The sequence below is a fragment of the Gorilla gorilla genome, chromosome 14, assembly GCF_029281585.2.
Source record: "Gorilla gorilla gorilla isolate KB3781 chromosome 14, NHGRI_mGorGor1-v2.1_pri, whole genome shotgun sequence".
Classification (NCBI taxonomy): Eukaryota; Metazoa; Chordata; class Mammalia; order Primates; family Hominidae; genus Gorilla; species Gorilla gorilla.
In genome coordinates, this window is record NC_073238.2 from 62778919 (window position 1) to 62797277 (window position 18359).

The 18359-nt window shown below is 35.2% G+C and overlaps 1 protein-coding gene across 2 annotated transcripts in view; it reads left to right on the plus strand.

The window, feature by feature from the left end:
* RB1 (RB transcriptional corepressor 1) overlaps positions 1–18359 on the plus strand; it is a 177712-nt gene that overhangs the window by 69047 nt on the left and 90306 nt on the right. For both annotated transcript variants that reach the window (XM_031001306.2, XM_055359817.1), the window contains exons 10-17: positions 912–1021; positions 1941–2018; positions 6808–6895; positions 10348–10464; positions 13033–13089; positions 13497–13528; positions 13609–13685; positions 14691–14887. In XM_031001306.2, coding sequence (XP_030857166.1) covers positions 912–1021; positions 1941–2018; positions 6808–6895; positions 10348–10464; positions 13033–13089; positions 13497–13528; positions 13609–13685; positions 14691–14887 — 756 coding nt within the window. The remainder of the gene's footprint in view (positions 1–911; positions 1022–1940; positions 2019–6807; positions 6896–10347; positions 10465–13032; positions 13090–13496; positions 13529–13608; positions 13686–14690; positions 14888–18359) is intronic.

The following is an 18359-nucleotide window of genomic DNA, read 5'->3' on the forward strand; positions in this document are numbered from 1 at the left end:
TAAAAATTATGGATCAGAACTGATGAAAGATTTACAAATTCTAGCAATTGAAAAAGTATCTAAGATTGGGAATAAATTGTGCAAGTGTGTTAACTGAACTGATAAATTGAGCTAATTGTCTTGCCCAAGATACTTAACTGAAGGGTACTGGAGTGAACCAAAGGGTTTAGAAAACATTGGTAGAATACGTAATCAAGAGGATTTGCAACAATGTTTGAAAAAATATTTTATATTGATAAGCATAAAAGATTAAAAGTAGGCTGGGCGTGGTGGCTCACGCCTGTAATTCTAGTACTTTGGGAGGCTGAGGCAGGTGGATCACCTGAGGTCAGGAGTTCAAGACCAGCTTGGCCAACATGGCGAAACCCCGTCTCTACTAAAAATACAAAAATTAGCCGGGCATGGTAGCAGGTACCTATAATCCCAGCTACTCGGGGGGCTGAGGCAGGAGAATTGCTTGAACCCCGGGGGCAGAGGTGGCAGTGAGCCGAGATCGTGTCACTGCACTCCAGCCTGGGCGAAAGAGCGAAACTCCATCTCAAAAAAAAAAAAAAAAGATTAAAAGTAAAGCATATATGGGATGTTTGGAAAATCTTGGCAGTTAAACAGTTATTATAATACCTATTTTTGTCTTAGGTACTGTTTTGTAGCATTGGCTATCTTTGTCTACATAAAATTCTAATAAATATTTTCTATGCACGAAATAGACCTAAAATCAAAGTTGAACAAATGTTGCAATTTTCCGTACCTCACTTTTAGATAGACCTTATTTATATTGCATGCGAACTCAGTGTATATTGCAAAATTAAATGTATATTATACAAAAACTCTTTAATGAAATCTGTGCCTCTGTGTGCTGAGAGATGTAATGACATGTAAAGGATAATTGTCAGTGACTTTTTTCTTTCAAGGTTGAAAATCTTTCTAAACGATACGAAGAAATTTATCTTAAAAATAAGGATCTAGATGCAAGATTGTTTTTGGATCATGATAAAACTCTTCAGACTGATTCTATAGACAGGTATTGCACATGGTATATTTGATTGATTTGCTTTAGATATAGGTTGATATTAATATAGGTAGATTATATAGTTTTTAGCTTAGTGACCTTTAGATATCATTTATAACAAATTACTTTCAAATGTCTTTATACAAAGAAAAGGTTAACAGTATTTTAAGCATATAACTTATCTACAAATATAGATTTAATGTGAATTGTGTGTCCTATAACAGTTACCTTTTTGCAGTTAACTGAATATAATTTTTTAAAATGTGCACCAAAAGATAATGGCTAAAGTAATTAGTTTCTTCAAATAGTGGTCTCTATCTTATTTCTATCCTTTCATATACTATTGCCTGCCTGGTTTATTTAAAAAAGTTTATACAAAAGTGTAGTCTCTGTTATTACCATGTAGAAACCTAAAATTGGAATGGTTGAGAGTGATTGATAAAATTTTTGACTGATCATAAGTAAAGTTAATTTTGTGTCTTTAGCATGAACTCTTTTAATATGAAACTGAAAATATGCATAATTTAGAAGTTAAACACAGTAAAATGTTTTAAATTTTATTTAAGTGGAAATAAAGTTTTTAGAAGGAATAATGCATTGAAAAACTTGAGTTTTAATGCTTTTTAATGCTGAACAACTTGGTTATCAATACCGCCAGGGAGAAAGCATCTGACTTTCACTTTTAAAAAAAGACTTAATGATTGGTATACCTCTTTGTCATAAACATAATGGAAAGAGACCCACAATTAAAAAGAGTAGTGAAAAATATTTTATTTAAGCAGCAGCTGGGTCATCTATTTTCTATCCTATTATTGAGTTATCATTTTATATGATTTTATGAGACGACAGAAGCATTATACTGCTTTTTTGATGCATAAAGCACAAATTGTAAATTTTCAGTATGTGAATGACTTCGCTTATTGTTATTTAGTTTTGAAACACAGAGAACACCACGAAAAAGTAACCTTGATGAAGAGGTGAATGTAATTCCTCCACACACTCCAGTTAGGTATGAATTTTCCTACTTTTAATTATATTATAATTTTGTTATTCATGGCTTTATAGTGTTTCAGATTTGTTCACGTTTCTTTATGTATTCATACATACATGTAAGAAATATATATTGAAGGCCAGGTGTGGTGGATCACACCTGTAATCCCAGCACTTTGGGAGGCCAAGGTGGGCAGATCACCTGAGGTTAGAAGTTTGAGACCAGCCTGGCCAACATGGTGAAACCCCGTCTCTACTAGAAATACAAAAATTAGCTGGGGGTGGTGGTGTGTGCCTGTAATCCCAGCTGCTCGGGAGGCTGAGGCAGGAGAATTGCTTGAACCCGGGAGGCGGAGGTTGCAGAGAGCTGAGATCGTGCCATTGCACTTCAGCCTGGGTGACAAGAGCGAAACTCCGTCTCAAAAAAAAATGTGTATATATAATCTTTGTGTGCTGGGCATTTTACTGGTTGCCGAAGATATGGTTATTGGACCTAGTTTTGTCTGTTCTTAAAGAACATAACCTAAAATAGGAATGTATTCCATTTCAGTAAATAAAAAAGAAAAAATTAAAGTATCACTATTTGATCTGCATACAACCTTAAAGGATTAGAACTATTTTTTATGTCTTTTTCCTCACTCATTTCCCACATCAAAATCTGTTATCAAGGCTTGTTGAATAATCTACCTCCAAAATATTTCCTGAGTCCATCTACTTTTCTCCATTTCTGCTCTCACAACTCTTGTCCAAGACATTGTTCTCTTTCTCTTGGATTTTTTGCAGTAGCCTACTACCTGATCTTGCTCCTTCTGGTCTCATCACTGTTCCTGTCTCCTCACCATCAAATATATTCTCCATAGAGCCCCCAGAATTTCTCCTAGAAATGTAAATCAGTTACATTCACCTTGCTGTTAAACCCACTGACTGCTTCCCATTGCAATTGGTATACAGTGCAAATTCCTTAACAATGCCTAAAAGATCTTATATGGTCTGGTTTCTGTTGCCTCTCCAACCTCATCTTGTTTTCCTTCTCACTCTGTGTTAGCCACACTTTGGCCTTCTCTCAGTTTCTTGGGCTTTCCAAGTTTTTTGAAAACCCTCGTACTTGATATTCCCTCTTCTTGAAATTTCCTCCTTTTCTTTCCATGGATTACCAACTGCTACTCTTCATTCAGCACAAATATTGCTTTTGAAAAGATATTTCTCTCTGAAGTATTTTATTATTTCTCATATCATCCTGTTCCATTCCTTTATAGCATGTATCCCAATTTATATTGATAGATTCATTTGTGTTTGCTTGTTTTTTACTAATACCCAAAATAGCCTTAAAATTCCATATCACAGAGACCATAACTTTTTTGTTCACTGTCTAATAATTAGGGCCTGTTATAAAACTTGGTACATAGTAGGCAATCATTAATATATTTCAAATGACTGTATAGATATGTAAATGGATACATTTTCATATAAGTATAGTATATACTTTGGACAAGATAATGAGATGACACAGAAGGGACTATAAAGCAATGTCTGAACTGAATTTTGAAACATGCAAAGGCCTGTGTCACAGGATAAAGATTTTAGGGAGTGGGAACAGAATGTTCAAAGGGCTGAAATTGTGAAACATGTAAGTGGAGAAAACTCTGTTGTCACACCACCGACAACAATCAACACAGAAGACTTCTGTGACCAAATGTGGGGAAGTTTTCCTCACCAAGAAACAAGCAATCAGTTCTGCAGCAGTCACCAGCTGGGTGTCCTCTAATTTACTTCTGACACTGCTTACCTGGAGATAGTGTCAGATCCCACAGGTTGAGGGCTCAGTCCCCAAAACTGGCCCCAACTTCAGATGCCAGTTGCAAGTCTGGGTTTTTGGATCTTCTGACCAAAGGGCTTCAAGTTGGGGTTCCCATGACACCTCTTAGGTTCGATTAATTTGCTAGAGTAGTTCACAAAACTCAAGGAAACACTTCTGTTTACTGGTTTATTATAGATGATATTACAAAGGATACAGATGTAAAGATGCATAGGATGAGGTATGGGGGATGGGATGGGAAGCTTCTATGCCCTCCCTGGCCAGACAGCCATCCAGGAGCCTCCACATGTTCAGCTATCCGGAAGTTCTCTGAACCCTGCCTTTTTGGGTTTTTACGGAGGCCTCATTGCATAGGCATGACAGATTAGATCATTGGCTATTGATTATCAACCTAACCTTCAGCTTCCCTCGCCTTCCTGGAGGTTGGGGGCTGGGGCTGAAGGTTCCAACCCTCTAACTCTGCCTCGGGCTTTCTAGTGACCAGCCCCCATCCAGAAGCTTCCTAGGGGCTGCCAGCCATGTCAATTCATTAGCACACAAAAGGACATCACTGGAGTTTCTAAGTATTTTACGAGTTGTATGTCAGGATATGGGGTCAAAGACCAAACATCTATTTCACAAGATCACACAACACAATGTGTCTGGGGAACTATTAGCAGCTCTGTATTGATTGACTATAAAATGAGAGTAGGAAGTCACAGGAGAGGAGAGTGGGTACTAGATATGAAGGGCCTTATATGCCATACTCACAAATTTGGAGTGTAGCATGTGCATGATATAGCCTGTGCTATAAATGGATGTTAAGCAGGGGTAAGGATAAAATCAGACATAATTTTTGCAAGTTCACATGGTAATAGTCTGTGGGGGGATAGACTGAGGAGAAGAAGAAAAAGTGAGAAATAGACCTGTCAGTCTGTCTCAGTGGTTCTTAACCAGGTGTGCAAATTAGAATAACCTGAGGAATTTTGTTTTGTTTTTTCTTTTTAAAAATTTTGTGTCCCATTCCACTGAGGAATATGCCTAGGCCTTACTACCACAGACATAGTGTATAAAAATCTCTGGGCTTGTCTGTTGTAGCAGTTTACTTGAGAGTTTTTAAAGATCTGAACCAACGATAGTGGTGGGAATGAAGGAACAATAACAGATTTGATAAATATTTGATGAATTCATACTTAGAATGTTGTTCTTGAGGCATTTCTGAAGAAGATATCTAGTAAGCAGTAGGATAGCCTTCTATAGATTTGGGAATCATCAGGGGAGTTAAACCCATAAAAAAAAATGGGATTGCTTGAAGGGAGGGTGCATAATGGCAAGAGTGGGTGGCTAAGGGCTGAAGCCTAAAGGATGCTAGCATTAAGGACTAGACAGAAATTGTTAGGTTCTAGAGCAGGGGTCCCCAATTCCCGGGCCAGAGACTGGTCTGTGTCCCATTACGAACTGGGTGATACAGCAGGAGGTGAGTGGTAGACAGGCAAGTGAGCATTACCGCCTGAGCTCTACCTCCTGTCAGATCAGCAGTGGAATTAGATTCTCATAGGTGCCTGAACCTTATTGTGAACTGTGCATGTGAGGGATCTAGATTGTATGCTCCTTATGAGAATTTAATGGCTGATGATTTGAGGTAGAACAGTTCAAAACCATTCCCCCTACTCTCCATGGTCCATGGAAAAATTGTCTTCCATGAAACCAGTCCCTGTTGCCAAAAAGTTTGGGGACCGCTGTTCTAGAGAATGGGAAAGTATGATTGGGGAGTGCAGAGACTGAAGCGAAGAAAGCTGAGGGAAGGAGGGAGTTTCATTAAGAGCAAGTATTTCTCTAACAGTGTCAAATGCTTCAAGGAAGGTCAAGTATTAGAACAAATGAGAAAAGTCTTTTGTTTTTATCAGTTGGTCATTTGTGGCTTTAATCACTGTAGCTTAAATATGATTAGTGGACACAGAAGCATATAGAAGCTGTGTTGCAATATATTTGAAAGACGAGTCTGGGTGTGGTGGCTCACGCCTGTAATCCCACTTTGGGAGGCCAAGGTGGGCGGATCACCTGAGGGCAGGGGTTCGAAACCAGCCTGGGCAACATGGCAAAACCCCGTCTATACTAAAAATACAAAACTTAGCCCAGCTGGGCACCTGTAATCCCAGATAATCAGGAGGCTGAGGCAGGAGAATCACTTGAACCCGGGAAGTGGAGGTTGCAGTGAGCCAAGATTGTGCCACTGCACTCCAGCCTGGGCGACAGAGCAAGACTCCTTCTCAAAAAAAAAAGAAAAAGAAAAGAAAGATGAGGAAGTGTAAATACTGGTTTAGACATGCTTAGCTGAGAACACTGAGCATACTTTACTAAGTAATGGTTGAGGATCTTTTCAGCCCTAAACATTCTACAGTTCTTTGCATAATTAAAGTGTCCCAAATGTTCAGCTACTCCAAAATTGTAACATTGATATTTACCATATACTGCCCCCTTCATAATACACACACATAAAATTATAGAATTAACAAGATCTTAAGAGATTGACCTAATTTTATGCTGTGAAAGTGGTGATTTTTAAATGTATCCAGGATCTTAGTATCCTTTCTTCTGTAAAGAAAAATCATCTGATTCTTTACTTGAGTTGCTAAATATCTTATTGTCTTTAATTTGAAAATGTTTAATATTTGGTTGTAATAATGTTTTCTTAAAACAATACCATTTTGTTGCCAGTTTATATAGTTTCTCCTAAAAATAATGCCACTATTTTATTGATATGTAGTTTTATTAGTAAATAAGTATATCTGTTCTAAAACTATAAACTTATTGATTGTGAATACATATTTTCTTAAAGATTTGAGTAAAATGTAATTTCTTATAAACCACAGTCTTATTTGAGGGAATGTAGAGACAAGTGGGAGGCAGTGTATTTGAAGATACATTTAACTTGGGAGATAGAAAACATTTCATTTTTTCTTTTTTTCTCCCTTCATTGCTTAACACATTTTCCTATTTTTATCCCCTCTAGGACTGTTATGAACACTATCCAACAATTAATGATGATTTTAAATTCAGCAAGTGATCAACCTTCAGAAAATCTGATTTCCTATTTTAACGTAAGCCATATATGAAACATTATTTATTGTAATATCTTGGCAAAGAAACTTGAAATTAAAAGTTAAAGTACTGAGTTCTTTTTAAAATACTAATCTCCTATCTAACATGTAGTTATCCATAATCTTTTCTTGCTTTTTTAATCCTACAAATTATATATTATTAGTAGTATTGTTTTATTTATACAGTGTTATTTAAAACATTTTTATGTTTACCTATTTGCCTTGCTCACCATTCTTCCTTGCAACTTATGCCTCACTTCTGAGATAATTTTTTTCTTCTTCAGATATATCCTTTGATAATTACTTTAGTGGTATTAATTTGGGATGAAGTTTTTGAGGTTTTGTTTTGTTTTTTGATCTGAAATTTTCTTTACCCTTATTTCTTTGTGAGATAGCTTTGCTCGATCTTCAATTCCAGGTTGACATTTACTTTTTAGGCTCTTATAAGTTTGAAGATAATACATTACCTGGATCCCATTTTTGCTAATTAAGAAGTCTTATGCCACTCAATCTAACTGTTGTTCCTTTGTAGTTAATCTGTCTTTTTCTCTCTGGCTACTTTTAAGATCTTTTCTTTGAATGTAGTATTAGATAGGACTTAACATTCCCCATACCCCTACAATCTTTTTCATCCAATATTTAACCCATTTTTATTTACAATTCTTACCTGGCCCTATTAGCATTATAGTTTGCAACTCCTGATAGACAATGAGTTTAATATCTGAAGGCATCTGATACCCTCTCTCCCCTAAAGACAAGGAGAGAGAAAGAGAGAGAATGAAACTATCATCTATATTGCTTGCTTGCTCCTTCTCTCCTTACTTAAACTCAGATGAGGATTGGGACCCACTGAAATGCTCATCCACTAAAATTGGACATAGGGTCAGGAGACTTATTAAAATTTGGCTTATCTCAGCAACTGTGCTTTTTGTACTTGTTAACAATTCATTCATTGCCATAACCTGCCTGTGATTTTGTCATAATCTGTTGTCATCTCTTGCTATGTTCCCCCAGGAATTAGCAAAGTAATTTCTGTCATCATATTCATAATTGTTTCGGCTCAGAATTGATTTTGTTTGTCCAATATGCATAAAGTCGCTTTTGTTTATGAGTTATCTATAGCACAAGAATATATGCCAAAACATATATACCCCAATTACCTAAACCTTTTAGCAAGGGATAATGAAAGAATTTAAAAGAATGATAAGCCCTTTCTTCTCATATCTTTTTGAATACTTCCTCCAATATTTGGAGTATGTAGGAGTTCTTTTTTATTTAAAAAATTCTGCCTCAAAGACTTTTTTTTAAACTTGGAAACTATATGATCTTTTTTAATGTTTTTATACAGTTTTTCAACCCTCGCTCTCTTCCTTCCCTCCTCCCTCTAGTAGTCTCCAGTGTCTATTGTTGCCATCTTTATGTCCATGAGTACCCGATATTTAGCTCCCACTTATTAGTGAGAACATGCAGTATTTGGTTTTCTTTTTCTGTATTAATTTGTTTAGGATAATGACCTCCAGCTACATCCATGTGGCTGCAAAGGGCATAATTTCATTCTTTTTTTATGACTGTATAGTACTCCATAGTGTATAAGTACCACATTTTCTTTATCCAATCCACCACTGAAGGGCACCTAGGTTGATTCCACGTCTTTGCTGTTGTGAATAGCACACCAGTGAACATATGAGTGCATGTGAAAGACATTTTCTAGAGCTCAATTTAAAGCTTAACTTTTAATGAAGCTTAAAAGCTTAATTATGTAGATGATAAGTTGCATATGTCAAAGTGAACATGTCTTGAAGGTCATTATGTTTTTCCTTCATTTTACTTCCTTATTAGTTCAAGTTTCTTCATTTTTAAAATTAATGCCACCTTCCCTCCATGTAAAATCTTAGAAGCTATGAACATTTTAATGGACATTTTGGCAACAATTCTTTTATGACAGGAAATGCGTGTTTGTTATGTGTTTCTAAGTTTGTGTGCTGTTTTTTTTTTCCAGGAATATAGAATTGCTGATATTCTAGAATGTGAAAATGTTGCCAGACAATGCACATTACAATGAAAATTATAATCTTATTTTTATATATATATATATATATATATATATATATATATATATATATATATATATATGTATTTTTGAGACAGAGTTTCACTCTGTCGCCTAGGCTGGAGTGAAATGGCATGATAATTGGCTCACTACAACCTCCACCTCCTGGGTTCAAGCGATTCTTGTGACTCAGGCTCCCAAGTAGCTGGGATTGCAGAAGCCTGCTACCATGTCCAGCTAATTATTGTAATTTTTGTGGAGATGGTGTTTCACAATGTTTCCCAGGCTGGTCTCAAACTCCAGACCTCAGGTGATCTGCTCACTTCAGTTTCCCAAAGTGCCGGGATTACAGTCATGAGCCACTGTGCCTGGCCATAATCTTAATTTTAGAAACTTTATTTTTGAATGTATATATTGAATGTGTTTTATGTATAAAGGATAAAAAATAGAATAAATCTTTGCAGCTGATGAGAATCATGCTGTGATTACTTTTTATATATCATAATATGAATTATATAATATTATATAATATGCATTTTAATACATCATCTTGTGATGTGTTTTAATTATTAAAGTTGAATAGCCCCACTCCAAATGATACATGTATTGGAACTTCTTTTGCAACAATTTCCCTATCTTGTGTTTCTGAAAATGTAATCAAATGATTTAGCTAATTCATAACTCTTTCAAAGCACGTTTTAAAATTAGGAAATGGTCCGGGCATGGTGGCTCACACCTGTAATCCCAGCACTTTGGGAGGCCGAGGTGGCTGGATCACCTGAAATCAGGAGTTCGAGACCAGGCTGGTCAACATGGCAAAACCCCATCTCTACTAAAAAGACAAAAATTAGTGAGGCGTGGTGCGCTTGCCTATAATCCCAGCTACTTGGGATGCTGAGGCAGGAGAATCACTTGAACTTGGGAGGCGGAGGTTGCAGTAAGCCGAGATTGCGCCACTGCACTCCAGCCTGGGCGACAGAGTGATACTTCATCTCAAAAAAAAAAAAAAGAAAAAAGAAAAAAATTAGTAAATGATACCAAGCTCATTTGCTTTTTCGGAAGCAACATACATCCCAATATAACTCTTAATTGAAGGTATTTTATGAGAATGTATGAGGCTCTTTCTGATGGATGGAAAGCTTAACGAATTTGCTCTTCTCTAGCCTAGTGGCAGAAAATTTAGATAATAGGGTTTTTTAGTTGTACTGTAGTATGTTTTGGTCATTAACATCCAGTGAAATGATATTGTCTGCTTATGTTCAGTAGTTGTGGTTACCTAGTTATTGTGGAAGTGTTTCCACATTTTATGAACAATTTAAAAAGTCATATATTATGGAGCAGAAAATATTAATTCTGATTACACAGTATCCTCGACATTGATTTCTGTTTTTACCTCCTAAAGAACTGCACAGTGAATCCAAAAGAAAGTATACTGAAAAGAGTGAAGGATATAGGATACATCTTTAAAGAGAAATTTGCTAAAGCTGTGGGACAGGGTTGTGTCGAAATTGGATCACAGGTAACTTGAATTCATTTTAATTCGTGGTACTATAGAGTAATAATATTAAAAGCAGCATCTTTCCAGTTCGTATAAATACTCCAACAGTATTTGTCTAGTAGTATAAAATACTGGCAGATACTATATCCCTGCTGCCTGTGTACGCTGCTATTTATGGGTAACTTTATGGAAAACTACCTCCCACCCCATTATAAAAGCTATGTAATAAAGGAACACATAGCCATTGTAGAAATTTTGGAAAATACAAGTAAGAAAAAAATTGAAATCTCTGATATTAAATTTTTGATTTTGCTTTGACTTCTACATGTATGACTGTTCATGTATGCATATCCTAATGTGAATGGGACTATACATGCCATTTGTCAGTGATATTATTGAGTGATATTATTATTATTTCAGGAAATCTAAAGCTAATATAATAGGTAAGAGTATGGGCCATGGAGTGACAGCCCTGGGTTTATATTTGGTTCTACCATTGTTGATCTTGGACATGTCATTTAACTTCTCTGAGATTCAGGTTCTATATTTGCTCTGCTTTGTTGTGTGGCATTAATGAGGATAATATACAAAAATATACTGGAAAACTGGAGTCCACTGTACACATTTATTTCAGTGTAGTGAGGTTATATTTTGATGCCATCAGTGTTTTAAACATTGATATTTAATGGTTCTTTTTGATTCTACAGCCATGCACCACTTAACAGGGATATGTTCTGACAAATGCATCATTAGGCAATTTTGTTGTGTGAACCTGGTAGAGTGTGTCTGTACAAACCTAGATGGTATAGCCGATTGTACATCTAAGCTGTATGATATAGCCTATTCGTTCCTAGGCTACAGGCCTCTACAGCATGTGTACTGAATACTGTAGGTAATGGTAACATAATGTGTTACCATTTGTGTATCTAAATATATCCAAACATAGAAAAGGTAAAGATATAGTACAAAAGATAAAAAATGGAACATTTGCACAGAGCACTTACTATATGAAAGGAGCTTACAGGTTTGAAAGTTGCTCTGAATGAGTCAGTGAGTCGAGTGGCAAGTGAATGTGAAGGCCTACAACATTACCTATGACATGACTGTACACTATCGTAGACTTTATAAATACTACACTTAGGCTAAACTAATTTCATAAACATTTTTTCTTTCTTCAGTAGTAAATTAACCATAGCTCACTGTAACTTTTTTACTTTATAAATCTTCAGTTTGTAAGAAACTTTTGACTCTTATAACACTTAGCTTAAAACACAAACACCTTGTACAGCTGTACAAAAATATTTTCTTTCTTTATAATCCTTATTCTGTACGCTTTTTTCTATTTAAAATTTTTTTCAATTTCATAAAGATTTTTGCCAAAAACAAAGACAAACACACACATTAGCCTAGGCCTACACAGGATCAGGATTAACAATACCACTGTCTTCTGCCTCCAAATTCTGTCCCAAGTCTTCAGGGACAATAAAAATGCATAGAACTGTCAACTCCTATGATGATGATGCTATCTTCTGGAATATCTCCTGAAGGAGCTGCCTGAGGGTGTTTTACAGTTAACTTTTTTTTTTTTTTTACAAGTAGAAGGAGGACGCTGTAAACTAATAAAAAGTATAGTATAATAAATACATAAACCAGTAACATATTCATTATTAAGTATTATGTACCATACATAATTGTATGTACTGTACTTTTATATGACTGGCAGTGCAATAGGTTTATTTACATCAGCATCATCACAAAGATGTGAGTAATGTAATGCATTGCACTACATTACACTAAACAATAGGAATTTTTCAGCTCCATTATAATCTTATGGGACTACTGTTAGATACGCAGTCAGTTATTGACCAAAAACATTGTTATGTGGTGCATGATTATATATGAGATTTTTGCTCTTAATTTGGAATGAAATAATATGGTGTGTGTTTATATTTCTAAAATTTGGTTATTCTTTCAAATAATGGGAACTAGTTATTTGGCTAAAACTTCTTGCTCATAAGGTCAGTTTGATCTGATTTTTGCCTGTGTCAGTTTTACTAAATTTATGGACAAAGACTGTCCTCTTAATCCTAGACAGCTATCTTGAAAATACATGTCCTAGGTCATGAGAAATGTTATATAAGGTACATAAAGTGCTTAAAATAGTACTGGGCACATAAGCTATCTTTAGTATGAATGATATAAACTGAAATGGAGTTAAGGAAATCCAGGTACTGGACCTACCCTCTTGTTAATTTACTTGGGAATGTTAATCACCACTTAATACTTAAGTTGTGAGTTTTAGACAAGCTAGCTTTTGTGTTGTCTTGGCGGCCATATTTCTAAGAAGAGTGAGAAGTATGTTTTAAGAAAAGGCTTTTTAAAAAATTAGTAATTGTCAGCTGGGTATAGTGGTACATGCCTATAATCCCAGCCTCTTGGGAGGCCAAAGCAGGAGGATCTCTTGAGCCCAGGAGTGTGAAGGCCATCCTGGGCAAAACAGTGAGACTCCATCTCAAAAAAAAAAAAAAAATTCATAATTGTGATTTTCTAAAATAGCAGGCTCTTATTTTTCTTTTTGTTTGTTTGTAGCGATACAAACTTGGAGTTCGCTTGTATTACCGAGTAATGGAATCCATGCTTAAATCAGTAAGTTAAAAACAATATAAAAAAATTTCAGCCGGGCGCGGTGGCTCACGCCTGCAATCCCAGCACTTTGGGAGGCCGAGGTGGGCAGATCAGGAGGTCAAGAGATCAAGATCATCCTGGCCAACATGGTGAAACCCTGTCTCTACTAAAAGTACAAAAATTAGCTGGGCGTGGTGGTGCAGACCTGTAGTCCCAGCTACTTGGCAGGCTGAGGCAGGAGAATCCCTTGAACCAGGGAGGTGGAGGTTGCAGTGAGCCAAGATTGTGCCACTTCACCCCAGCCTGGCAACAGAGCGAGACACCATCTAAAAAAAAAAAAAAAAAAAAAAAAAAAATTCAATGCTGACACAAATAAGGTTTCAATTAAACAACTTCTTTTTTTTTTTTTTTTAAATTATCTGTTTCAGGAAGAAGAACGATTATCCATTCAAAATTTTAGGTAAATTTTTTACTTTTAGTAAAAAAATTTTTTCTTTTTATAGAAGTAAGTATTTTATAATCTTTTTTTTTTTCCTTTAGCAAACTTCTGAATGACAACATTTTTCATATGTCTTTATTGGCATGCGCTCTTGAGGTTGTAATGGCCACATATAGCAGTAAGTTAAATTTTCATAAATAAACACTTTTGTTCAATTTAAAGTTAAAATGTGGTGTGTTTCTTTGGTCGGGGGAGAGGGATAGTGTGAGGTTAAGGAGAAGAAATGCTTATTTTAGATCACTATATACTGAAGAATGTAATTGGTCATTATAAGCCATTTAAGAGGCTTATTTGAGTTATTTGAGGCCATCTTGGGGATAATATTTCACTAGGCTCCTCTTCTGAGTATACTGGTATACTGAATCCAAAAAAGGTACTTTTTGAAATCCCTCCGAAGACCTTTGAGATTGTAGAGTGCCAAAGGAGTATTCAAGAGTGGCCTCTACTGATATGGAAGCACTGCTGTAACCTCCATGGTTATGAAACTAAAGATTGAAGCTAGAATCCACTGGATAAACAGAACAAAGGCCAATTACAGTGTTTTTAAAAATATAAATGTATATCACTTTGCAAATTATGTTGCAAATGTTAAAAGAAAGTTTTGCTTGCAGGAACAAAAGGAACATTTGTATAAGGATGCAAAACACAGAAAAAGAGGAACTTTTAGTTTCCTTGTTAGTAAACAGATAAGGAAAACTGTAAATCCTCATTTATAACCAAGAAATGCATATTTTAAAGAGATACCATTTTGTAACTAATGAAATTAGCAGAATCTTGAAGAATCCATCTGTCCTCTTACCAAGGATTAATGAGAATTAAAATAGATATGCCAATGGCTGATAAGATACTAAACCTGTTCCTGATATAAGTTTAGGGTATTTAAATGTTTGAAAATTTGAGATAAGCTATAAGTCCTTTCTCTAGGAAAAACACAGATGTGCATACACTCAAAATTGGAAGGCTATTTCCTATGAGTCCATAGACTCCAAAATAAAAAATTCTGCTCTAAATAAAAATGGTTTAACCTTTCTACTGTTTTCTTTGTCTGATAATAACTTCCAAAAAAATACCTAACTCAAGGGTTAATATTTCATAAATAGTTACTTTTTTTTTTCATTTTTAGGAAGTACATCTCAGAATCTTGATTCTGGAACAGATTTGTCTTTCCCATGGATTCTGAATGTGCTTAATTTAAAAGCCTTTGATTTTTACAAAGTGATCGAAAGTTTTATCAAAGCAGAAGGCAACTTGACAAGAGAAATGATAAAACATTTAGAACGATGTGAACATCGAATCATGGAATCCCTTGCCTGGCTCTCAGTAAGTAGCTAAATAATTGAAGAAATTCATTCATGTGCATATGGCTAACAAATTATTGTTAGTGAGAGGTGTTTCTTAACATCTACCTCAAGAACAAATAGGGAATTTAATGAATAATGTTATTTCAGTCTGTAGCCCAAGAATCAAGTGGAATATTAGAATGGAGCTTCATTCGAGCACCCTAAACCGTCTAATACAGCACAGTGATTTATTTAAGAATAGCTTTTCTTAAAACATGGCACTTTAAAACAAAACGGATTTTTTTTTTTATACTTTAAGTTCTAGGGTACATGTGCACAACGTGCAGGTTTGTTACATATGTATACATGTGCCATGTTGGTGTGCTGCACCCATTAACTCGTCATTTACGTTAGATATATCTCCTAATGCTATCCCTCCCTCCTCTCCCTACCCCATGACAGGCCCCAGAGTGTGATGTTCCCCACCCTGTGTCCAAGTGTTCTCATTTTTCATTTCCCACCTATGAGTGAGAACATGCAGTGTTTGGTTTTCTGTCTTGGCAATAGTTTGCTCAGAATGATGGTTTCCAGCTTCATCCATGTCCCTACAAAGGACATGAACTCATCCTTTTTTATGGCTGCATAGTATATATGTGCCACATATTCCATGGTATATATGTGCCACATTTTCTTACTCCAGTCTATCATTGTTGGACATTTGGGTTGCTTCCAAGTCTTTGCTATTGTGAATAGTGCCACGATAAACATATGTGTACATGTGTCTTTATAGCAGCATGATTTATAATCCTTTGGGTATATACCCAGTAATGAGATGGCTGGGTCAAATGGTATTTCTGGTTTTAGATCCTTGAGGAATCGCCACACTGTCTTCCACAATGGTTGAACTAGTTTACAGTCCCACCAACAGTGTAAAAGTGTTCCTGTTTCTTCACATCCTCTCCAGCATCTGTTGTTTCCTGACTCTTTAATGATCGCCATTCTAACTGGTGTGAGATGGTATTTCATTGTGGTTTTGATTTGCATTTCTCTGATGGCCAGTGATGATGAGCATTTTTTCATGTGTCTTTTGGCTGCATAAATGTCTTCTTTTGAGAAGTGTCTGTTCATATCTTTCACCCACTTTTTGATGGGGTTGATTTTTTCTTGTAAATTTGTTTGAGTTCTTTGTAGATTCTGAATATTAGTCCTTTGTCAGATGGGTAGATTGTAAAAGTTTTCTCCCATTCTGTAGGTTGCCTGTTCACTCTGATCGTAGTTTCTTTTGCTGTGCAGAAGCTCTTTAGTTTAATTAGATCCCATTTGTCAATTTTGGCTTTTGTTGCTATTGCTTTTGGTGTTTTAGTCATGAAGTCCTTGCCCATGCCGATGTCCTGAATGGTATTGCCTAGGTTTTCTTCTAGGGTTTTTATGGTTTTAGGTCTAACATTTAAGTCTTCAATCCATCTTGAATTAATTTTTGTACAAGGTGTAAGGAAGGGATCCAGTTTCAGCTTTCTACATATGGCTGGCCAGTTTTCCCAGCACCATTTATTAAATAGGGAATCCTTTCTCCATTTCTTGTTTTTGTCAGGTTTGTCAAAGATCAGATGGTTGTAGATGTGTGGTATTATTTCTGAGGGCCCTGTTCTAAACAAAAACAGGATTCTTTAAAGTATTTAGATAATTTATTTAAAGTACAGTTGTTATATATTTGAAAATGTAAATGTCTGCTCTTAAATTGTGAGATTATGCTATTTAGATTATTAAAAAGTGCATTTTTTGTTAAGTATAGTAGGATTCATTTTTTCTCATTATTAAAGTATAAAAATCTATACTATTGTTCAATTATAGGTATTGGTTCAATCAATATAGGGGCACAAATTATATTGTCTAGGATTCTTCTTATAGCATTATAACTATTGATAAGGCTTTTGTTTTAATAAAAGTGGCAACTTGAGGTTATGCTCTTCAAATCAACATAGTTGGATAATACTTTGTGAATCATCAGTTTTGTAAATTAATGGTTTCTTTTGAAACTGTGTTGCATGCTAAGTATATATCTTTTAATTTGTATCAGTATATAGAAGTGGTAATTAAAAAATTAAGACTTTAGGTATGCCATAATCCTAATTTGCACATGTAACCTTAGTTTTAATTTCCTTACGTTTTGAATTTTTAATGACTAAGCGATAATTTATTTCTCAGTGTTTTCTCGTATTGCCATATAGACACAGTGAATAGAGGAGAGAAACATGGGAAATTGATAGAAGAATGTTACACTCCTATTATTGAATTTCATAACTACTTATGGAATGAATTTACACTTGATAAGGAGTACTTAGAAGAAAACTTTCTGAATCTGGGGAATTAAGTGAAAGTAAAAATAAATAGATAAGTAAATAAAATAAGCACATAGAGTACTTTTTAAAGGCTTATGTGTCCTCTCCTCCCAGAAATTGATATTGAGATATTCCTGTATTATCTGAAAGTGACTATTGTTATTTCTTTTAGAGAATTAATTTTATTTCTATCAACACATATTTATTGAACATACGCCATATGCCTTGAACTGAGAGAGATACTGTGAAGGTACAAAAAAGATAAAGGCTTGGAAAATTGTGGAGGATGTAATAGAAATTTACTGTTTAAAAATTGTTTGTACTCAAGCCTGTTTAGCTCAGTTATTTACGGCTTCTAAACAGTATTCCTTTATTTTTGAGAATTTTTGGAGAAAAAGTGACAAGCCCCAAATCTGGAAAAGGGTATGATTGATTTACAATAGGAGACGTGGAAGTCATAAGCCTCTGAATTTAAATATTAAATATAGTATCTCTGGCAGATGAAACTATAGAGGACTTTTATTTAGTCATATGTTTTTAGTGTTTGAGTCTTATATTACATTTTTAATCATAAAAACCTTGAGTGGTAATGGATAACTTTGTGAGGATAAGTTATGCCACACAAACAGGATACTGTGTATTTTTCCTGTGAGAATAATTGACATTATAGAGAAGGGATATGGCATAGATACATTTGCGTTTTCACAGACTTTTTTTTAAAATTTGAAATATAACACATATTAAGAAAAGTATATATCTCAAGTGACAGTTTGGTGAATTTGTCACAAATTGAACACATCCGTGTAAACAACACCCAGATAAAGGCCCAGAGCAAGCTTTCATAGTCTTTCGATTCTGTGTCATAATAAAAAATTCTCGTTAAAACTGTAGATTGATAGGAACATATTCACACAGAGTTGTTGACTGAGGGAAATTCCAAATGAGGTGCTGCTTACTTCTCTCCTGCCAATAATTTAATGAAAGAAAGAACATCATCTTATTTTTAATGGTTGTGTGGGGAACTGGGTTCAGCATTTTTGCTTGACAGCCTTGAGATAAAATAAATCCATAAGGAAAAAGCCCACTTCTATTTCTTTTCATCCCAGAGAGATTAATGGGCAATATATGAGTGTAAGATGCTGGAAAAGTCTGTTGAGAAACCTAGTGAAATCT